The sequence below is a fragment of the Mauremys mutica genome, chromosome 7 (assembly GCF_020497125.1).
Source record: "Mauremys mutica isolate MM-2020 ecotype Southern chromosome 7, ASM2049712v1, whole genome shotgun sequence".
Classification (NCBI taxonomy): domain Eukaryota; kingdom Metazoa; phylum Chordata; order Testudines; family Geoemydidae; genus Mauremys; species Mauremys mutica.
Window position 1 is genome coordinate 129141372 of NC_059078.1, and position 23495 is coordinate 129164866.

General features: G+C 52.7%; 1 protein-coding gene across 3 annotated transcripts in view; it reads left to right on the plus strand.

Moving 5' to 3' along the window:
- ABCC2 (ATP binding cassette subfamily C member 2) overlaps window positions 1-23495 on the plus strand; it is a 56448-nt gene that overhangs the window by 9168 nt on the left and 23785 nt on the right. For all 3 annotated transcript variants that reach the window (XM_045025775.1, XM_045025777.1, XM_045025776.1), the window contains exons 4-17: window positions 9019-9153; window positions 9601-9723; window positions 10171-10226; window positions 10622-10853; window positions 11510-11685; window positions 12796-12973; window positions 13456-13710; window positions 14188-14253; window positions 14613-14750; window positions 15373-15519; window positions 17712-17796; window positions 18259-18325; window positions 18970-19096; window positions 21737-21913. In XM_045025775.1, the coding sequence (XP_044881710.1) occupies window positions 9019-9153; window positions 9601-9723; window positions 10171-10226; window positions 10622-10853; window positions 11510-11685; window positions 12796-12973; window positions 13456-13710; window positions 14188-14253; window positions 14613-14750; window positions 15373-15519; window positions 17712-17796; window positions 18259-18325; window positions 18970-19096; window positions 21737-21913 (1962 nt within the window). The remainder of the gene's footprint in view (window positions 1-9018; window positions 9154-9600; window positions 9724-10170; window positions 10227-10621; window positions 10854-11509; window positions 11686-12795; window positions 12974-13455; window positions 13711-14187; window positions 14254-14612; window positions 14751-15372; window positions 15520-17711; window positions 17797-18258; window positions 18326-18969; window positions 19097-21736; window positions 21914-23495) is intronic.

The window sequence follows — 23495 nt, forward strand, 5'->3', positions numbered from 1 at the left end:
CAGGGGGTTAGACTAGATACCTCCTGAGGTCCCTTCCAACCTTGATATTCTATGATTCTATGATTCTGCTGCCGATAACAAAGAGGGAGGCTGTTCTTCCAAGGACATCTCTGTGAAGTTTAAATGTAACATTTTACAGAAGCAGTATTGTTTGCAACACAGACAACACTGATTCAGTGCTTTAAAACACAGCCAGTACTCACACACCTGTCACTGACTGGCTGACCCCAGGCAAGCACACATGAGCCACAAGACCTCCAAAATGGTGAGTAGCCACAGGGGCAGGGTAAATCACTGTTCCCAGACCCTGCTGTACACTGGGTACGTGGCTCTTGGGCACTTGGGGAGAGCCAGCACTGTAGCGGGGCCTGATCATCATTCCTGTCCCCACACTTTCCACAGGAGGTGGTCATTATGGAAGATATCTCACTGCTGAGAGTGAGCAGGGAATCAAGAGAGGGTCTTCTCCAAGCCTGCGGCTTCCGCCCTGGCACCTATGCAGCTCGCCCATGTGCAGCAATGTCCCCCCCCATCACGGCAAAGTGGCACGGAAAAGTTACCTTTAATGGGGCAAGGAACAAAGCAGCTCTGCCATTGCCCAGTATCTCCACGAGAGTTTCCTGGAGATCCGAGGGAGATTCCTGTGAAGTGAGGGAGTTTATCAGCAGCCTGTTCTGCTGCTCAGACTAGGCATGTGGTGGGAGACAAGGCTGCTTTCTGCAACCCTCCTGCCCCCAACAACTTGCTTCAGCAATTCCCCCAATCAAAGCCACTTACCAGCGACATCCTCTCCTGTTCGCCAAGATCTGACTGCTGTGACTGGCTAGGCTCATCCGGGATAGAAAAGAGCTCCTGACTGCATGCATCTCTGACCTCCGAGTCATGCTCTGCCTCTGGGTCCCCCTCCCCCTCTTTGTCCAAGGTTGCCTCCTCCTGGCTTGGTTCACTCTTGACTGGCACACAAGCCAACAAAGTATCCACAGGGGCCTTCACAGTGGAGGTGGGATCACCACCGAGTACCGCGTCCAGCTCTTTATAGAACCAACAGCTCATGGGCGCAGCACTGGAGCGGCCGTTTCCTCCCGTGCCTTGTGGTAGGCATTCCGCAGCTCCTTCACTTTGACTCTGCTCTGCAATGTGTCCCAGTCATAGCCCCTTTCTGTCGTGCATCGTGAAATCTGTCCGTAGGTATCATAATTCCTACGGCGGGAACGCAGCTGTCACTGCACTGCCTCCTCTCCCCAAATGCTGATGAGGTCCAGCAGCTCGGCATTGCTCCAAACTGGGGATCGCCTGGTGCATGGAGCAGGCATGGCCACCTGGAAAGATGCGCTGAGACCACTGCATGCTGTGACAGATTTCAGTTACCAATCTGCCTGAGGCATCAGGTGATTAGGCTGACCACAGGATTGTCTGGGGACGAGATGATGAAACATACCAAGGGTTTAAATTTTAAAGCTTTATTAACAAAATAATAAAATAACAGCAGAGAGTGATGGGTGTTTCCCACGTTACTTAGAGGAAGGAAGAAAGTGTTAGTGCCCCAAGACCTAACCCTCTTTCATACTCACACACGCTCTACTCACGGCTGGCCAAGCCTGGGTGTAATGTAAGAAGAGGAGGAAGGGTGGACGGGAGTTCTGTTTTGGGCCCAGGTCGTTAGGGGTCTGCTGTAATTTTTGCCTTGCTTGGGCTCTCGGGAGGGTTTTAAGTTTTGGTTTTTTTGGGGTGTTGTCATTTAGGGCCCTTTGTGCCTGGTGCTTTTTGTACTAGTTTCAGTTGGCTTGCTGTGGCCTTTTTGACTGCCCAAAACACACCGGCTCTGGAGACTTTGTTTTTCCTTCTGTTGGCCTTCACCATCACTGCCTTATTTGCCTTTACTGTTTTTGCTGCTATTTGTGCAGCTTTGCTTAACTTCAGTTTTTTGTTTTTTTGGTTTTTTTTTTTTACAGCTGGGCAGCTGTAGATTTTTTGTTTAGCCCATGACCTTGGGCCGTGGCCACTGTTTTATTTTTACATGGAGCTAGCTGAAGTGCTGAGTTAACCCGGTTTTTGCTTTTTTGCTTTTTTTTCCCTTTTGGCTTTTTGCAGCCTGCAAGGAACTTTTTATTTTACATTTACACCTTTGGCCCTCCCTGAAATGCCTTGTGATACTTGCAATGGCGTTAGCAACATACAATGCTGATTTGCCTCCCCATGGGACCCCCTGAGGGAGGGAGTCCTTGGGCCTGTGACAGTCCCCCCCTTGTTGTGAGGAGTCACCATTTTGGTTTTTACCCTCCCTCTGACATGGCGGCTGATGTTACTATTGGCCTTCTACATACACAACAATCAGCAAAAGAAGCAGGTGCTTGGGGCGGCCATTGGAAAGGGGCGGCACATCCTGGTCTTAGGCGGCAATTTGGTGGCGGGTCCCTCAGTCCCTCTCGGAGGGAAGGACTGGCCGCCGAATTGCCACCGAAGAATGAAGTGGCGCGGTAGAGCTGCCGCTGAAGTGTCGCCGATCATGACCTTTTTTTTTTTTCCCCCGCTTCGCTGCTTGGGGCAGCAAAAAAGCTGGAGCTGGCCCTGACAGCAATATAGCACGCACAGGCTACAAATTTGTTGGGTTAAATATTGTGGGAGCTGGGAGCACACCGAATTCCATATTAGTTGTTTTTTTGCCTTAATTATGGTTTTAATTAGTTTTTGCAAGGTATTCCGCGTGTGGAGGGCCAATTTGGCAGTTTGTTTGAGGGCGGAGGTGGCCACTGTCAGGTGGGTGAGATCTGCACTTGTGACCAGTTTTATGGCCTTTTTTAATTGTCTTGACCGCTTGTTTTTTATGGCCCCCTGCTGAATATTTTAAACACTGACGCTGAATTAGCCCCATCCCACAAGGAGCCCGCTATGGTTTGCCTTTTCTGGGGGGTGGGGACGACAAGGACAGCGTATGCCTGAGGAGGGTGAGTTGGAGGGTGGCCCCCCGGTACAATTAAGCAGGAAGGCTGGGACCTGAAAGCGTGTTAGGGGGAGGTAAATGTTTAAAGCTTTTAGGGTGGCATTTAGGAAGATTCAGGGTTGAGTGGCTGCCTCCCATTTGGTGGCGGCGGATAACATCTGCCACCACTGCTGGTGGGGTGATGGGACGTAACGTTGTCCCGTTTGGGGCTGCCTGGCGGGGTATGGAGATTTTTTGGGTTAATCCCATCTGGGACCCAATTCAGAAGGGATATGCAGAGCCAGGGAACCGGGGGCTCTCGGCCGGGGGCTGCCCCTGGAGAATACCCAGAAAAACATTGCATTACAATGAAGGATTTTGCACGCCTGAAGCAACAAGAGCAGTTCCACCACTCCTGTTCAGGGTGTCCCTGGGCTTTTGCTATTTCTGCCTTGTCCTGTTAACAAAGCAAAAGGGGGGGAAAAAGAACAATGTAAGTGCACCTATTGAGGAAACTGAGGCACATACAATTTTTGTTTAAGTTATTAGTTATTCCAGTACAGCCCTTCCTGGCCTCCGTCATCGATGTTGTTTGCTTGGTTTTAAGAGGTTGCAACAACAATATTGCATTTAGGGATTAGGGATTGTTATTACTTGCCAAAGGGCCTTTTATTTTGCTTTCGCTCCAGGCTGCCACAGGAGGAATAGGGCTTGTCCCCATGGGATCCAGGGAAGGTTTAGGGCCACCCACCAGGTATTTTGCTGTGACCCTTCTGCGTCTATTCCGATTATGCACCATCTCCAAGGCACCTCCCCTCCAGCCTTGCGCCACACTGTGGCTCAGGCCCCGTTAGCAGCTTGAGCCAGGGAGAGCCTTTGTAGGTATTCTCCCTTTTTAAAATTATAATTATCCAGATAATCCCATGGATAGCTGGAAACCCTGATGGTCCAGACAGGTGACTGGTCCACAACCGAGGCCCAAGATGCCATGACCGGAAACCTAGGAAGAAAATTGTTTTGAATTGATTGGCATGCGCCCATTTTAGTTTGCCCGGTAGTTGAAGCTGGTACACTACTGGAGAGAGGTTGTTTTACAATGGGATACGGGCCCATTTACTTAACATTTAAGGTGTGGGCCGCTTTTTTAGTTTTTGCAACATTATCTTGTTTTTAATTTGTCATTTTCAGATGTTTTTAACAACAATTTTTTTACACACTTGGCCTTTTTTTAATTTAAAGCGGCCTTTATGGGTTTTACATAGCTTTTTTTTAACTGGGCAAAGCTGGGACTTTTTTGGTTGTGGCAAACGGTAAATGTGATTATTGATAAACACCGTACTTACATTACATTTACATTTGTTACTAGTGGGTTGCTAACACTACCATTTTTTTAAAACACTTTTTTTTTGGAATTAACACACGCACATTGCCCATTATACAGTACTTTGGTTTTATTATTCAATTTATCCCACATGCAGGATTTTAGGGAAATGTTTTTTCTACAGGGCTTTGGAGCAACAGGCCAGGACAAGCACACCCACTTTTGAGGAGTCCACTCGGTACAACCTCTGATGTTTAATAGCTTCCCTCCCTCCCCAGCCCACTGGCTTGAGGTCTGGGGTAGCCAGAAGGATTTTACGTGCCATATGAGGAGTGGGCTAACTTTCCATATCTGTGCTTTAAAACCAATTTCCCCTAATATGGTGTCTACTACCTGAGGATGTTTTTTTGCAGTATTTTTTTTAAATACACAACAGATCTAGCAACAAGACAAACAAAACAAGACAAAACATGGAACACAAAACACAATTTTTATTGTGACAGTAGATTTATGGTATTTTGGGTTGCTCTTCAGCTAGCATTAGCTTTTTTTGATTTTTTGAAAGACAAAAGAACATGTTTTTACCCCTTTGAGGGTGGCAGATTACTACTTAAAATATATATATATATTTTTTACAAATACCCTTGCTGATTTTAGGCAAAACAGAGAAATTACCCCCATATTTTTTTATGTTTGTTTTACAGGCAGGCCAGGTTTTAATGTCTTTTACCTTTATTAGTTAGGTAATTTGCATTAGACGCTTTTTGGCTTGCTTTTGGATTTAAAGCTATTAGCAGCTTAGAGACTTTGTTTTAAAAGGGACACAATCAACTTTCACCAGAGTTCTGATTACTTTTAACTTTTAACTTCTGCTTCGCAACACACAGTGATTTGAAAAGGAAAATACAACCTATTGTGGCTCCCTTTGGAGCCCTAATAGGATTTTAATTAAGTAGCATGGTATATTTTTGAATTTTATATACACTGCACATATTTTGGGGAAAATGCACATTTTTTTATAATTTATTTTTTATAACATTAGCCATATTAATTTTACATAAGGTGTAACTGGGTTGTTGTTTTTTTGTGCTTACAGAATTTTTATGTACCCTTAGCAAAGTGACAGTTTGATTACACAGAGCCACCTTAAGGGTTAGTGTGGGGCACTGTTTTTCTTTTTTTTTTTTTTAATACAGCTTTTATTTGCTTTTTTATTACCAAAAAACAAATGTGTGTATATATATTTTATTTTTTTTGGCTTTGACTGCCCTGCTGCAGCCACAACTTTGGTCTTTATTTTAAAACATTTACATTTTGTAAAGCATTGAGTTACCCCGTAAGGGTTAAATGCTAAATACCAAACAATACTAGTTACCTCTGTCAGGCAAAAAACATTTTTTGGTTTTGCAACTTTGAATGAAATATTTAAATGGATTTTAGTGGTATTATTTAAAAATAAAACCAGTTTTTTTTAACACCCCTTGCAGTGCTTTAATTTTTACACAGCTGTACATAGATGACATTTATATTTATTTGGGGGCAGTTAAGTTCCAATAGACACCCTTTGTGTTTTTTTAGCAAATTTGACTAAATTGTTTATAGTCAAATTATTTAAATTAGATTGTTTTTGTGCCTGGCTTATTTTTAGACTTTTTTTTTTTGGAAAAGGGCCCATTTTTCCTTCAGAATGGATGCAAAGAAACCAATACTTTAAAAAAAAAAACATTTTTACAACCTTTAACTGCTTAGTTTTTTTTAGCATTTACAGAGTTAACTTTTTACTTTTTTTTTTAATTATTTGCTTATTTTTTAAAACGACACCTTTATTAACTTAGATGTTACCATTTTAAGTACTGTTTTAGGGACCTAAAATCCTTATGCTTGCACTTACTTTTTTTTTTAACTTTTGGCACTATGCCCTCAAGGCTTTTAACCTGTTTTTTAATGTTTTTATTTGTTGCCTGCCTGCTTGTTTGGGCCCGATTTATTTATTTATTTGTTTTTATTTTTTTGTTGAACCGTTTCTTTCCATGGGCACAGGCTTTGTTCCACTACCAATTTAGCAAGGAGGGTGGGCTCCTTAACTAGCCCCAACCCCTCCTGGTTCCTTTTATTTTGTAATTCATTTTGTAATCACCCCACAGGGTGCTCTCCTTGTAGTTGGGGGTGCCATACATACGACCTTTTCCCCCTTCACCCACTGGACCCCTCCTCAGTTTTAATGAGGGCCACTATAGGGGTGCAACAAGGTTCTGGTCCAAAATTGAGGTTTCTTATAAAGGGAGAGATTAAATCCCTTACAAGGATTACCCGAATTCTCCCCCGTAAGGCTCGCCACCTGGACCGAACGCACAGCCAATTGACGTTTTAACTGTTTAATTTTTTTTTTTTATGGCAAGCATACTGCCGTTGTGGCATATGCTGGGCACGGATGGTTAAGTCTTTGATGAGTCCCTGAAGGACCGGTACCTGCTTAGCCAGAGGCAAGAGGCAAAATGGAGATTTTCCAGAGCCTTTTATAGCTTCTGCGATGTAGAGGGAAATCCATTGTTTCAAACAAAGCCCTCAGCACAGCTAGTGGAAAATTACAGGTAAAAGGTGGAGTTTGAAGTTACATGTCCATGCCTGATTTCTGTTAGCCACAGAAGAAGCCATTACCTATACCCCAGACAGAAGGATAGTCCATTCAGTGTAGATGGGCGTCTTCCATTGTGAGTTAAGTGTCCTTTTGATGAGCCACTTAACTTGAATAAAGAACAGGAGTACTTGTGGCACCTTAAAGACTAACAAATTTATTTTAGCATGAGCTTTCGTGAGCTGCAGCTCACTTCTTCGGATGCATAGAATGGAACACACAGACAGGGGATATTTATACATACAGAGAACATGAAAAGGTGGAAGTATGCATACCAACAGGCAGAGTCTAATCAATTGAGATGAGCTATCTTTAGCAGGAGGAAAAAAAACTTTTTGAAGTGATAATTAAGATGGCCCATAGAAGGTGTGAGGAGAACTTAACATAGGGAAATAGATTCAATTGGTGTAATGACCCAACCATTCCCAGTCTTTGTTTAGGCCACAGTTAATAGTATCTAGTTTGCATATTAATTCAAGTTCAGCAGTTTCTCTTTGGAGTCTGTTTTTGAAGTTTTTTTGTTGCAAAATTGCCACCTTCAAGTCTGTCACTGAGTGGTTAGAGAGGTTGAAGTGTTCTCCCACTGGTTTTTGAATGTTATGATTCCTGATGTCAGATTTGTGTCCATTTATTCTTTTGCGTAGAGACTGTCCGGTTTGGCCAATGTACATGGCAGAGGGGCATTGCTGGCACATGATGGCATATATCACGTTGGTAGATGTGCAGGTGTATGAGCCCCTGATGGCGTGTCTGATGTGATTAGGTCCTATGATGGTGTCACTTGAATGGATATGTGGACAGAGCTGGCATCGGGCTTTGTTGCAAGGATAGGTTCCTGGGTTAGTGTTTATGTTGTATGGTGTGCGGTTGCTGGTGAGTATTTGCTTCAGGTTGGGAGGCTGTCTATAAGCGAGGACTGGCCTGTCTCCCAAGATCTGTGAGAGTGAGGGATCATCTTTAAGGATAGGTTGTAAATCTTTGATGATGCGCTGGAGAGGTTTTAGTTGGGGGCTGTAGGTGATGGCTAGTGGTGTTCTGTTATTTTCTTTTTTAGGCCTGTCCTGTAGTAGGTGGCTTCTGGGTACTCTTCTGGCTCTGTCAATCTGTTTTTTCACTTCAGCAGGTGGGTATTGTAGGTTTAAGAATGCTTGATAGAGATCTTGTAGGTGTTTATCTCTGTCTGAGGGATTGGAGCAAATACGGTTGTATCTTAGAGCTTGGCTGTAGACAATGGATCGTGTGGTGTGTCCGGGATGGAAGCTGGAGGCATGTAAGTAAGTATAGCGGTCAGTGGGTTTCCGGTATAGGGTGGTATTTATGTGACCATCGTTTATTAGCACAGTAGTGTCTAGGAAATGGACCGCTTGTGTGGATTGGTCTAGGCTGAGGTTGATGGTGGGATGGAAATTGTTAAAATGACGGTGGAATTCCTCGAGGGCTTCTTTTCCATGAGTCCAGATGAGTCCAGATGATGAATAGTTCCTTCATAATGTGCCGGGTAAACACCTTGTTGGTGTTTCCCAGAAGCAAACACATTAGGAATCCAGGTATAGAGCCAATACTCATTACTTCAGGTACAAAAATGATACATGCATGCAAATAGTGTAATCATATTCAGCGAATCATAACCTTTCCATAGACATCTTACATGCCACAGTTTGTACAAGGTTTGTTGCAGTTATATAACAGTGGTAGCAAAAATTGGGGGGAGGGACAGCTCAGTGGTTTGAGCATTGGCCTGCTAAACCCAAGGTTGTGAGTTCAGCCCTTAAGGGGGCCACTTAGAGATCTGGGGCAAAATCAGTACTTGGTCCTGCTAGTGAAGGCAGGGGCTGGACTCAATGACCTTTCAAGGTCCCTTCCAGCTCTATGAGAGAGGTATAGCTCCATATATAACAATGATCTACATGGTCATAGTTTAATCAGATAACATCACAATCAGTTACACTTGGATCATATTTTTAAATAGAAGCCAATACTATGGAGCCCGATTCTGCATCTGTGCCTTCCTGGGGCCGATGTATAATCTCCAGGTCATGAGCCTCTGGGGTCCTACCCCCTGCCCAGGTTACGTTGTCCTAGGTTCCTCTGTCACCAGCTTCCCTGCACCCCCTGCTCTGACCCAGTTCACTCTCTCCCTAGTGCCTGGTTCTGCTGCTCCATGACACTCAGCGCTTCCACCAGCACAGGGACTCTGGACCACTCTTCCTCTTCTGGATTCTCTCCCTGCTCTGTGGGGTGTTCCCGTTCCAGACACTGGTCCGGAAGGCACTGCTGGTGAGGAGCAACGGGGACCGCGCACAAGGGCCCCTGGGAAATCCCTCACACTCCTAATTCTCCCAGAGGGCCAGGGTCTGGCCCAGGAAAATCCCCTTCCTTGTGAGCTGTTAACTAGCATCAGCTTTTGGGGCACTGCAGCCCCCTGTGAGCAAGCACCCATGGGGAACGTGAGTGGGGGTAAAGGAGAAATCACTCCTATCTCTCCTCCAATAGGGCTTCAGCTCTGCCCACCCCAATGCGTGCCCCTGGGGTCATGTCCAGCGGGGCCTGGGCTGAAAGGAGGCAGCGCCAGGAATTCAGGAGCAGTTGAAATGAGGGATTGAGCGGAAACGCTCCGGCAGCCTTAGCCCCACTCACTTTCCTGGTCGTCCCTGGGTCCAGGCTGGGCTTGTACCTCGCTTGCAGGTGCCATCAGTTATCCCTGAGGGCTTTCCTCCCCCACAGGGCCTGGTTCCTGACCTGCCACGGTTCAGCCTCTTCCTCATCTCCTATGGGCTCCAGCTCCTCCTCTTGATCATCTCTGCTTTCTCGGATGTCGCCCCAGAAACAGAGGAAATGGCCAAGAAGGTGAGAGCTCTGTGCCCCAGTCTGGGCTTTGGGGTGAGCACAGACTGTAGACCCTGCGGGTGGCTGGGGGAGGGAGAGGATGCCACAAGGTGCCTCATCACAGAGGGGCTGGTCGGTGGCACATGGGCTCCATAGCAAGATCCCATCTCCACCCATCTTTGGGGCCGGGGTCGTGAGACAGTGTCTGTGAGGTCTCGGTGTGGGCCAGGCGGGTGGAGAGAGTCCCTACACTTCAGCCCTGCAGGGCTCTCAACCCCTGCCCTTCAGCCTGTGCAGGTCCCAGGACTGGCCAGACCTGCCCCATGTGCTCTGGGGGACTCGCTGTGGCCCATCCCCTTTGCCTCAGTGTGAGGCCCCCGCGATTCCACCTTGGAAGGCAGAGACGAGTCAGCTCTTGCCACAGACACAGCTGTGGTGAACAGACTCTCCTCTTTCTTTGTGTCCTAGAACCCAGAAGTCACAGCCTCCTTCCTGAGCTCTATCACCTTTAGCTGGTACAGCAGGTAGGCAAAGCAGGGCGGGAACAGCGGGGGGTTGCAGGCTGGGACTGAGGGGCCCCGGCAGAGCGGTGTGAGCTGTGGCAAGCCCAGGGCTGGGATGGCAGGGAGGGCATTGTGTGAGGCTAAGCTCTGCTCAGATCCTGTTCTCTTACTCTGCTGAGTATCACTGTCTGCCAGGTGTAGGAGGTGCAGGGTGGGAGGAATTGCGGGTGAAATGAGTCGCTCCTGGCTTGCACTGCAGTGAGATTCAGCACCCCAGAGGCAGCTCGGTTGCTTGGGACACTGTGGACTCAGCTTCCAGCGCCCGGTGACCCCGAGTGTTGGCGTTGTGTGAGGGACAGGCAGCAGGAGTGTGCAGAAGAAGGTGTTGCTGACCAGAGGCTCTCCCTGCCCCACAGGATGGTTCTGAAGGGCTATCGCAAACCCCTGGAGATGGAAGATCTCTGGGACTTGAAAGAAAATGTGAAAACGCAGCAAATCTTAAGCAGGTTTGACAGGAACATGAGGGCCGAGGTGAGGAAGGCCCGTCGGGAGCTGGAGAGACGGTGCTGCAAGAGGAGCTTGCGCGAGGCAGCCCCAGACCACAGGAATGGGCTCGGCAAGGCTCAGAGCCAAGATATCCTAGTGCTGGTAACTCCCTCGCTGCCTCCTGGGCTGGACTTGGGGCTGTGGCGCCGGGTCACTGTGTCCCTGGCACAGGCCATTGGTGCTTTGACTCTGCAATGATGTGAGTGAGGAGGGTTGGAGGGAGCCCACAATAGATGCCCCACATGTCTTAAGGTTTGCTCCCCTCACCAGCTCTGCACAGGCCTGTCTCACAGCTCCCCTCTCCCTGGGCCATCTGTGCTGCTTCATCATGAGCTGAGGGTCTAAGCATAGGGCTGTGAAACCCCTTCTCCCCTGGGGTTCTGTGCTGCCCACACCTCCCTCCCAGCCCCGGGAACCAGCCCCAAGTCTCTGGTAGGAGCCTGTGAAGCACTAACCCCTGCAGCTCCCCCACCCCTTCCCGGGCACCCATTGCTTCCACCATCCCATGCTGCCTCCCTGCCATCCAGGACTGGGCCTTACACCTGTGCAGGGCACCTGTCCCAGGGAAGGGTCCCTGGGCGGGTGGGGACACCTGTCCTGGGGAAGGACCTCTGGGCTGGGAGGGGGTCCCTGTGTGGGGTGTCTGATCCAGGGGGCCCATGGGGGAGGACCCTGTGGGGTGTCTGACCCAGGGTGGGGTGGCTGGCAGGATGCCTGTCTGATCCAACTCCCTTTCTCACATGCTGGCTCCGGTCTAGGAGGAGAAGCGGCCGAAGCGGAAGAAGGAGGAGGATGTGGGTGGCCCCAGCGGGGATTACCCCAAAGCCTGGCTGGCCAAGGCCCTGATCAGAACCTTTGCGGGGAACCTCCTGAAATCGGTGGCTTTCAAGGTGGTGCACGACCTTCTGGTGTTTGCCAGCCCCCAGCTGCTGAAGTGAGTCCCCGTCTCTGGGCTGCCTCCACAGGGACCTCTTGCCTACCCTGCACCCAGCCAGGAGCTAGGGCAGGGCCAGGGGTTTCTCTTGGATGATGCAGGGACACACCCAGAAAAGTGGGGGCTGCTTCATGGTCCAGGGTTTAGCATCAGTGGCTGGTTGTTATCGATGGAATGTGGGTGGGGGAGCCCCAGGGGGCTAGTGTCTGTGTGCTGGGGGTGGTGACGTCCCCAGGGTTAGTCTCGTTGAGGCAGGGGTGGCAATGCCCTTCTGGGTCTCTGTGGGATGGAGGGGTGTTGGGGGGGGGCTGGTATCTGTGGGGCAGAGGTGTCCCTAGGGGTCTGGTCTCTGGGCAGGGTTGGAGCTGGATCTGTGGGGGGCTGGTCTCTGAGGGGCAGGGGTGGCAGGATCTGTGGGGGCTGTTCTCTGTGGGACGGGTTGTGGCATCCCGGGGGTGTCTCTGTAGGGAGGGGGTGGCAGTATCATTAGGGAGGCTGATCTATGTGGGTGGGGGTGTCCCTGGGGGGCTGGTTTCTGAGGAACAGGGGTTGTGGTATCCCTGGAGGGGGTGGTCTCTGCAGGGAGGAGATGGTAGCATCCGGGGGGGAGCTGATCTATGTGGGGCTGGGGGGGGGCCCTGTGGGGCAGGGGTTGTGGTGTCCCGGGGGGAGGTGGTCTCTGCAGGGAGGAGGTGGGAGCATCCTTCGGGGGGGTCTGGTCTCTGTGGGGCAGGGGTTGTGGTGTCCGGGGGGGGGGGCTATCTCTGCAGGGAGGAGGTGGTAGCATCCTTCGGGGGGTCTGGTCTCTGTGGGGCAGGGGTTGTGGTCTCCCAGGGAGGTGGTGGTCTCTGCAGGCAGGAGCTGGTAGCATCCGGGGGGGGAGGTGCTGATCTATGTGGGCCTGGGGTGGGGGTGTCCCAGGGGAATGGTCTCTGTGGGGCAGGAGTTGTGGTGTCCCTTGGTGGTGATGGTCTCTGCAGGGAGGAGATGGTAGCATCCTGTGGGGGCTGGTCTATGCGGGCTGTGGTGGGGGTGTCCCTGAGGGATGGTCTCTGTGGGGCAGAGGTCTCCCCAGGCCTGGCTGGTCTCACTGGCTGCTCTGGCCGTCAGACTGCTGATCTCCTTTGTTGCGGACCCCACTGCGTATGCCTGGCAGGGCTACCTCTACGCCCTGCTGCTGTTTGTAACCGCGCTGGTCCAGTCGATCTGCCTGCAGCAGTACTTTCAGCTCTGCTTCCTGCTGGGCATGAGCCTGCGCACGGCACTCATGGCCGCTGTCTACAAGAAGGTCAGTGTGGGTACCCCCATCAGCTTTGCCAGGATGGCGTGTGGGGCCTCCCTGACCGCCCCCCCCAAGCCCTGTCCCACAATACACTTCCCTCTTCCCGTGTCTTTGCCTCTCCTCTAAGGGCACCTATGGGCTGGGCCTTTGTTCCCCGGTGTAGGAGCTGGGGGCTTTGGACATCCTGGAGGTTACCTGCCGGGAGCCATGCAGTAAGAGCCATGTGCACCAGGCCGGCTCCCTGCTTTGATCCCTGTGCAGTGACGTGCTGGTGGGAGGCATTTACCCACAGCAGTGCAGCGGTCCCCAGAGCCGGGTTGGAGGCCCGGCGAGGAGGACTGGCTCCGTAGCCAAGAGCCAGCACTCAGGAGTCAGTGCAGGAAGGCTGGCAACCACCAGGAGCTACTCTGATGCTTTAGGCCTAGACTTCGCACGCAGCAGAGGATGGGGACTGGCCTGGCCCCTGGTGACTGTGCTGTCCACCCTAGGCACTCACTGTCTCCAACGCCACCCGCAAGGAGTACACCCAGGGTGAGACAGTGAACCTTATGTCCGCCGACGCCCAGAGGTTCATGGACTTGGCCAACTTCATCCACCAGCTGTGGTCAGCGCCGCTACAGATTGCCCTGTCCATCATCTTCCTGTGGTGGGAGCTGGGCCCCTCCGTCCTGGCAGGGATCGGGGTCATGGTGCTGCTGATCCCCATCAACGCTGTCCTGGCCACCAAGGCCAGAAGAATTCAGGTCAGCGGTTGGGCAGGGTCCACTCCCTGGGCTGGCCTGGCAAAGGCTTCCTCCTTGCCCCTCTCCCCCTAAGCCTCCCCACTCACCAGCCACCCCGGCCTCTTCCCTCCAGTGCCCCGCACGCTGCCAGTGGCTCTCCAGAGTGGGAATGTAGGTGGGGACCGAGAGAGGAAATGCAGAGCCTGCTCGGGGCTGCCTCCTTACGCTGCTCTGTGGAGCACCAGACTCCAGCAGAGACCTCAGCCCAATGAGCTGACCCTCCTGCACCTGTACTGGTCCAGCCCCTGCCAATGGGAGAGGTGGCCCGCCAGGAATAGACAGGAGTCCAGGGGTGGGGCCTGCAGGTGGGGAGCGCTGGCAAGGCAGATGAGAGATGAATGAGCCTGGGGCCGAGATGGGGCATTTGTGGAGCTCCTGGGTTTTCGGAGCTGCTGTTTGCATTGGGCTGCGGATCCAACTCACCTTTCTCACTGGCAGATGAAGAACATGAAGAACAAGGATCAGCGCATGAAAATAATGAATGAAATCCTCAGTGGGATCAAGGTGAGCACCATGGGCCCCAACCCCCAGTGCCTGGCTGCCCTCCTCCCACCAGGACACCTGGAGTTGCTGCCTGGCCATCCCCTCCCCATGGCACATGGGGGCCCATTCTTCTCTGCATGGCAGCAGAGCTGGCAGTGCCCCCCCTCCCCCGAGTTGATGGCATGTGATGGTAAAGGATTTGCTGCATGGGTCCAGGAAGGTGACCCCCATAATGCCCCTGGCTGGTTGTGCAGCTACCTATGGGTGGGGCTGCAGGCAGGAGAGCAGGACCCCGGGCCGGCAGACAAGGTGCTGCATGCAGGTGAGATGAGCCTTGGCCGCTGGGGGACCAGGATCCACTTATTCTGGGTGTCGCTCAGATTCTGAAGCTGTTCGCCTGGGAGCCTTCGTTTGAGCGACAGGTTGGGGAGATCCGGGTGCGTGAGCTGAAGGGTTTGCTGCACTTTACCTACCTTCAGGCTTTTTCCATCTTCATCTTCTCCTGTGCCCCGTTCGTGGTGAGTGCTGAGGGATGGAGATGGTGGGAGGCCCCTGGGGAGATGGGGCTGGAGGTGGGGCTGCCTCCTGGGTGGCAGGAGGGATTGGGATGTGCCCAGGGCGATAAGGCTGTGGGCGTGGATGCACAGGTGGTTTTTGGGGAGGGGAAGGGGGATCAGGCTTTGAGGTTAGGGGGTGGGATGTGCCCAGGGGCTGACAGGCTGCGGACTGGGAGTAATGTGCCCATTCCCCCCACCATCCCATACTACTTCCCTGTGATCAGGGACTGGGACTTGCCCCTGGGCGGGACGCCTGTCCCAGGGAAGGCAGGCAACGCACCAGCATGTTTATTGTCCACTGTCCACTCTTCTGGGGAGACCCCAACAAGAGCTCTGGGTGGGTCCCCCAGCTGGAGCGCTGTGGGGGGGACACATTGGCTGGGGCCCCAGAAGGAGCACTGGGAGATGGGACCCCTGGCCTGAGCACGTGCCCCTGCATGCGGAGGATGGGATGCCAGGCAGGAGCACAAGGTGGGGTGTACATGGGGGTGGAACTCCAGCGGGAGCACAGCGCAGTGGGGTGGGGGTGAGGGCGTGACTGCAGTGGCAGAGGGGCTGTGGCTCTAACACCCGCTGCCCCCAGGTCTCTGTGGCCAGCTTCGCCGTCTACGTCATGGTGGATGAGAAGAACATCCTAGATGCACAGAAGGCATTTACCTCCATCTCCCTCTTCAATGTGCTGCGCTTCCCCATGACCATGCTGCCCATGGTCATCTCCTCCTTGGTGCAGGTGAGCACCCGGGGCAGGGCGGAGAGAAGGAGGGTTGAGTCTTGGGCCCTTTTGTTAACCCCCAAATGCATCATATGGTTCAGGCTCGGCGTGTGGGGCTGAGGTATCAGGGCTCAGCGTGTGGGGCTCAGGGCAGGGAGCTCGAGTGGCCAGTCTTTGGGCGAAGGAATCAGCATGTGGGGCACAGGGCTTAGAGTGCTGGTTGCAGGACTCAGTGGGGAGCGGGAGGACTTGGGTTGCAGGGCTCCATACCCGACCGGCATCTAATTTATTTCCTCTCTGGTTTGCGTGTGTTGCGGTGGCACCCAGAGGCCCTGCCAGGATTGGAGCTGCAGTTCTTCGAGTAGTGTCCCTTTGGGCGCTCCACTGTAGTTGCAGCAGCACTTCCTGCCCTGGGATTGGAGATCTTTGGTAGCAGCGCCCGTCAGGCCGCACATGCGCTCCTCCCCGTCTCGCCCCTTGAGCGGTGTCAGTATAGCGCTGTGCAGTCCAACCACCCTCAGTTTCTTCTCAGCCGCCCTTGGTCTGGGATGGGATCCTGAGCAGAGCCCTTCAGACATCCCCAGCCTTTAGTAATAGCAGTAAAAGTCGGATTTCCTTTCATTTTTCTTCCTCCTAAAAAAAAAATTCCATTGCTCTTTCCTCCCCATTATTCTTTAGCTTAGCATAGGTTTCCCTTTTTTAATACACCTTTCCCGATGGGGAAACTCTCTCTGCTCATTTATGCCCAGATCCCCCAGGTTTAGAGGTGCCTCTCTTGTGAAGCCATCCCCGTGAGCGACGGTCACTCCTGGTGCATACGCTGCCTTGGTGAGGGACATGTCTCTCAGAAGTGTACCTGCTGCCTCAACTTGAAGGCCTGTGACCAGGCTAAAACTTGTACTCATGGAGAGTTCTCTGCGACCAGCCCCAGACCCTGGCCCTGATACCTCTCCTGTGCGGTGTTCACCATCCATACAGTCATCAGCCAACCCTCACTCGCTGATGACCATATGGAAACCCACCCTCTCCCGCCCAGGTGAAAAAAAAGGGCCACTAGCTCCCCCTCTAAGGAGCAGCTTCAGAAAAAGGCATCCCCGGCGAGCTCTGAGGATGTTGCGGCTACAGATGTGAGACAGCTCCTGTGACTGTCTGGGCACCTCCAATACTGGTGCGAAGGACAGGTCCAAGGACCCTAAACAGGCAGGATCACAAGTGGAAACATTGTCTCTTGGCATTGAGAAAGACAGTGTAAGACTTTCAAAAGTGGTACCCACTGCTTCAATGAAAATAATCCTCAGTGGCACCAACTAAACCGCCAGCACCAAGCAAGCCCTTGGCACCTATGCTAGCAGTTCTCAATCTGGGGTCCGCAGTCCCCTGGGGGTCCATGAGCCTTTCAGGGGGGCCATGGGGCCCTGCAGCTGAAACCCGGTGCGCTGAGCCCTGGCACCCCCTGTGGGGCTGAAGCCGGGAGCATGCCTGAACAACGTGCCAATTACTGACACTTGCCAACTGACGCTGACAACTGAAACTGACGCCTTTAGCCAACGCTATGCAATTACCCACGACGTGGCATCAGATGCCAGACTAGGACACGGTGTCCTATTAGCCTTAGTAGACATCACTCCGAGGTCACTTCCATCTAGGGGCACTGCTCTGCAGTCACCTACAGTGGAGCATCCATAGCGACATCGCTCAAAGAAGGAGGAAAGGTTACTCCTCCTATGCAGTAATGGAGGTTCTGAGAGATGTGTCCCCCTACAGGTGCTCCACTACCTACCCTCCTTCCTCTCTGCTTCGGAGTTCAAACATAGACTCTGCAGCACAGCAGGAACTGAGGGTGGTTGGACCGCAGAGCGCTATATAGATGGTGTGAGACGGGGAGCAGCACATGTGCAGCCCAGTGGGCGCTACTATCGAAGATCTCCGATCCCAGGCACAGGAGGTGCTGCTGCACCTACAGGGGAGGGTCCATAAGGACACACATCTTGAAGACCCCTAGTTACTGCACAGGGGGAGTAACCTTCTCTTCTGGGTGCTGCATACACAGACATATGGTCCCTGCCTTATTGTTCAGTCTCTTGGGAAATACAGAACTGGGGAGCTGCCCCCAGGGTGTGAGGGTTGGGCAGGAAGATTCTGGAGCTCTCTACCCCACTCGGATGGATTTTGTGTCTCACCTGTGTGACATCCCCTTTTGCTTCCTACAGACCAGCGTGTCCACCGAGCGGCTGGAGCGGTACCTGGGGAGTGGCAACCTGGACCCCTCAGCCATAAGACGTGACCCCAGTGTTGGTAAATAAACTGCCAGGACTCACAGCAGGGCCCTGGTGTGTCTCTGGTGGGCCTGCTGCCACATCATGGGTGTGCAGAGCCCTCAGATACAACTCCCCATCAGCACCACTGCATGTGGGGGGCACTTGGGCACAACCCCCCCCCCCACTCCCACCCCATGTGTGGGGCCCCCAAGCACAATCCCTCCTCCATTCCTATCCCATGTGTGGGGCCCTTAGATACACCGCGTGCGGGGGGCACCTGGTTTGCAGGGTCCTGTGGTACAACAACCCTCCCCTCATGTGCAGGGCCCTTTGGGGAGGATTTCCCCCATCGGCCCAAATCCAGGATCCACTAGGCATGAGGAGGAGCCCCTGAGTGGGCTGGTGGCTCCTGGGAGCTGGACACACTGGCTTTGGGGTTGGGCTGGGGAGGGAGCTGTCCCCCACCCAGTCTCTGAGGCACTGCCCATTCTCTTGGCAGACTGTGCGATGCAGTTCTCCGAGGCCTCCTTTGCCTGGGAGCAGGGTGCCGAGCCTGTGATCAGAGAGTGAGTGTGCTGCGTCCGGGGCCTGGTGCTGTGCTGGGGGGCTCCCTTCTCTGTTACTGACCTGCCAGGCAATCGCCCTGTGCTGTCATGGGTGGAACACAGCCCCCAGTGGGGCCTGGGACTGCAGGGCTCACATCCCCCCAAAGCAGAGACACGGGCAGCTGGAAACACCTGCTTCGCTGGCTTGTTCTCGCTGACCACATGGTCTGGGCCCTTTCATGACGTTTCCAAACACGTGCAAGGCCCGGGTGGCAAGTCCAGGAGACGCAGGAGTCCGTGGAGGAGCCTGCGTTTAGCCTGGATAACATAGCTGTTAGGGATGTAAAAGTTTAACCGGTTAACCAATAAGCTTGAGGCTTATAAGTTTCTGTTAACAATTAAACTCCGCCCAAGGATGCTGGGTGCGCTGGGATGCTGGGCGCAGGGGCAGCAGCAGGGATCTCTGGGCACGGGGCGGCAGCGGGGCCCCGCCTAAAACATTGGGATGCTGCAGCAGCCCCTGCACCCCTAATTCCCCAGTTAAACGTTTAGCCATGTAACCGACAGAATTTCAGTTGGTTACATGGTTATTGTTTTTACACGTTATTTACATCCCTGGTAGCTGCTCCGCGCTGCTCTGAGTCCCAGCTCTCTCGTCCTTCCAGGGTCACTTTGGATATCAAGCCTGGGCACCTGGTGGCTGTGGTTGGGGCTGTGGGCTCAGGGAAATCCTCACTGGTGTCAGCCGTGCTAGGAGAGATGGAAAACCTCAAGGGGCACATTAACATCCAGGTGAGAGGAGCTGCCCCGGGTGGAGGAGGCCCCATGAGCTGCCGTCGGATCCTGGGGGCACTTAAGAGTGCCCACCCCAGGCAGAGATGTTAACAGCAATGCCAAGCCCCACCCCCACCCCCACCCAGCCAGGATCCAGGCCAGGTCGCCTTGGTCATGACTTGCAGATTTCCCTGGTATACCAGCTCTGGGACACCCTCTAGCTCTGCTGGTGCCCCTCAGCCCTGCCCCACAGCCCCGCTGCTCTTCCAGCCCTGGGTTCCCCGCATGCATATCTTTCCGATGCCACTCAATCCTGATCTGCAGCCCCCAACTACTCAAATCGTCCCTACCCGACTCTGCCAGTACCCTTCAGTCCTCCCTCACACACTTCATGCTATTGCTGGCGTGGAAGCTCCAAACATCCACTGTCATGACCGATCACATGGCAGCTTGATGCCATGGACAAATATCCACCCAGCTCATGGAAGTAAGAGCAAACCCTTGGTCTGTAGGGTGGAAAGGCTAGTTAGGGTCCTAGCCTCCAGCACCCTCTTCCCCCTAAGTCCTGGGGAGATGCGGTGAACAATATTTACCCTGCAGGACTTTGAACGTCACAGGAATTATCCGCTCTGCCAAGCTGTCTGTTAAGAACCAGAGCACAAACCCCATACTGGTTGTGAGTTCTGTACTTACGTTTCAGGAAAGATGTGGACAAATTGGAGAAATCCCAGAGAAGAGCAACAAAAATGATGAAAGGTCTAGAAAACATGACCTATGAGAAAAGATTGAAAAAAATGGGTTTGTTTAATCTGGAGAGGAGAAGCGAAGATTGAGAGGGGACATAACAGTTTTCAAGTACATAAAAGGTTGTTACATGGAGGAGGGAGAATTGTTCTCTTTAACCTCTGAGGACAGGACAAGAAGCAATGGGCTTAAATTGCAGCAAGAGAAGTTTAGGTTGGACATAAGGAAAAACATCCTGTCAGGGTGCTTAAGCCTTGGAATAAATTACATAGGGAGGTTGTGGAATCTCTGTCATTGGAGATTTTTAAGAGCAGGTTGGACACACACCTGTCAGGGATGGTCTAGATAATACTTAGTCCGGCCGTGAGTGCAGGGGACAGGAGTAGACAAGGTCCCTTCCAGTTCTACGATTCTATTATTTCACCAGCCAAGTATCAAGTGTAAACTCCTCAGGCACTATAACAGCCTAACCAGGGAGTCTCAGACAGTCAGTCCCCTTGGATACTCTGATCTGTCTTGTCACCCAGGTAAACTTGCCTTTGTGATAGATGGTCTCTTACACCAAAAATCACAACAACATTCAGGTTACCCCCAGCCCCAAAGGACCAGTCACTTACCTCAGGTCAATTGCAGCTTAGCGCTAACACCAAAGACAACAATAATAATAATTGGAGATATACCAATATCCTAGAACTGGAAGGGACCTCAAAAAGTCATTGAGTCCAGCCCCCTGCCTTCACTAGCAGGACCAAATACTGATTTTTGCCCCAGATCCCTAAGTGGTCCCCTCAAGGATTGAGCTCACAACTCTGCATTAAGCAGGCCAATGCTTAAACCACTGAGCTATCTCTCCCCAGCTTGTAGCTAATTCTGTAATAAATTAACTAAAGATTATTAACTAAGAAAAATAAATGAGTGTTATTTACAGGGCTAAAGCAAATAAACAAACATGCAAATGGGTTCCAGTCTAAAGTTTCAAAAAGTAATAGAAGCTTCTATAATAAGCAAGCTCAGTGTGTCCTTTAGGGCTCACCCATGCAAAGCACCAGGGAGCTTTGTTTATGCCCAGTAATCCTTGCCCTCAAAGTCCAAGCGATATAAAGGATCCAGCTGCTTCTTTGGCAGGAATTTTTATCATCTTCCCCCAGAGCTCAAGCTGATGGAATGAGCCCCCTTCCTGGGAGTTGGGGGAGAAATTAACCAAGCTTTGTCCTCTGATGTTCCACGATGTCTCCTTTGTTTCAATGGGCTTTCTTGGGGGGCAGGGCCTAACCACTTCAGTAGGAAGCCAGCATCTTACATTCGTTCATCCTTCCTTCCTGGTTCGCAAGGTAGACAGGTACAGAGGATTACAAAGTAAATGCTCAATATAACCTCATAATGTGGGGTACAGATGCTGTAAGTGAGATTACTACATGCAGTTCCTTCCAGCATTTCATAATGTCTGACCACATGCTCATACGCTTAATCTTTATTTGAACAATGCCGACACAGAGCTGAGCCAGGCTGGTTTCCAGCAATGTATTGGTCAGTGTTCAGTTGAGGCCTAGAGGCCTTGGCATGAACTGGCACCTGGTCTGCCAGTGTCACAACCTCATCTTGGCTTTGTCTAGTTCCTTACACACAGGCTTGTGGGGGAGGGATAGCTCAGTGGCTTGAGCATTGGCCTGCTAAACCCAGGGCTCTGAGCTCAATCCTTGAGGGGGCCACTTAAGGTTCTGGGGCAAAAATCAGTACTTGGTCCTGCTAGTGAAGGCAGGGGGCTGGACTTAATGACCTTTTTGAGGTCCCTTTCAGTTCTAAGATATTGATGTGACTGCTCCCACCCCGGGTCCATCTCCCCCAGCCCCTAGTCCAGGGCCCAAGTCCTGCGCTGACTGGATGAGGCAGCTGTGACTGGGCTCTTCCCTCCAGGGCTCTGTGGCCTACGTTCCCCAGCAGGCCTGGATACAGAACGCCACGCTGAAGGACAACATTCTCTTTGGGTCGGAACTGGATGAGGCTAGGTACCAGCGGGTTGTGGAGGCCTGTGCTCTCCTTCCAGACCTGAAGCTGCTCCCTGGAGGTGACCTCACGGAGATTGGAGAGAAGGTGATGGCACTGGGCATGTCGGGGAAGGAAGTGTGATGGGAGGGGAAGGCTGGGAGGAGGTGTCCTGGGGAGTAGGTGGGGGATAGGAGAGGGGGAGGTGTCTGGGGGTGGCTCAGAGAGGGTGGAGGGTGTTGTGAGTGTATGAAGCTCGAGGGTCATGTGGTAGCAGGAATGGGTGGCTCATGGGTGTATGAGGAAGGTAGAAGAGGAGGAAGATGTATGTGGAGTTGGGGAGGTGCATGGGCATCCGAGGCTGAGGAGGAATGTTTGGTGGTAGAAGCAGCAGCCCCTGGGCGTGTATTTGGGAGGCAATGATGGCAGATACTTGGGGAGTATCTGGAGCTCCTGGGGGTGGTAGAGAATGTGTGGCGCTCGGGGCGGGGGCTGTCTGGAGCTCGTGGGGATGGGGGGGTTCAGAGAGCATATGGGGCACAGGGAGGCTGTCTGGAGCACGGGGGTGGGATAGGGTGCTGGGGTGCAGAGAATACGGTGCTCAGGCTCTGTCTGGAGCATGGGGGGGTGAGTGGGGGGTGGCAGAGAGCATGAGATGCTTGGGGGGGGGCTGTCTGGAGCCTGTGGGGGTGCAGAGGACATCAGAGCATGTGGTGCTCAGGGTCAGTCTGGAGCCTGTGGGGGTAGGGTGGGGGTGCAGAGGGCGTGTGAGGCTGGGGGGGCTGTCTGGAGAACATGGGGCTGGGTGGGGGTGCAGAGGGCGTAGGAGCGTGTGGTGCTCAGGGTCAGTCTGGAGCCTGTTGGGGTAGGGTGGGGGTGCAGAGAGCATGTGATGCTGGGGGACTGTCTGGAGAATAGTATCCGAGGGGGAGCCGTGTTAGTCTGGCTCTGTAGAAGCAGCAAAGAATCCTGTGGCACCTTATAGACTAACAGACGTTTTGCAGCATGAGCTTTCGTGGGTGAATCCCCACTTCGTCGGATGTCTGGAGAACGTGTGGGGGTAGGTTGGGGGTGCAGAGGGCGTAGGAGCGTGTGGGGGTAGGTTGGGGGTGCAGAGGGCGTAGGAGCGTGTGGGGGTAGGTTGGAGGTTCAGAGGGCGTAGGAGCGTGTGGGGGTAGGTTGGAGGTGCAGAGGGCATAGGAGCGTGTGGGGGTAGGTTGGAGGTTCAGAGGGCGTAGGAGCATGTGGGGGTAGGTTGGGGGTGCAGAGGGCGTAGGAGCGTGTGGGGGTAGGTTGGGGTGCAGAGAGTGTGTGAGGCTGGGGGGGCTGTCTGGAGAACATGTAGGGGTAGGTTGGGGGTGCAGAGGGCGTAGGAGTGTGTGGGGGTAGGTTGGGGGTGCAGAGAGTGTGTGAGGCTGGGGGGGCTGTCTGGAGAACGTGTGGGGGTAGGGTGGGGGTGCAGAGGGCATAGGAGCGTGTGGGGGTAGGTTGGAGGTTCAGAGGGCGTAGGAGCGTGTGGGGGTAGGTTGGGGGTGCAGAGGGCGTAGGAGCGTGTGGGGGTAGGTTGGGGGTGCAGAGAGTGTGTGAGGCTGGGGGGGCTGTCTGGAGAACATGTAGGGGTAGGTTGGAGGTGCAGAGGGCGTAGGAGTGTGTGGGGGTAGGTTGGGGGTGCAGAGAGTGTGTGAGGCTG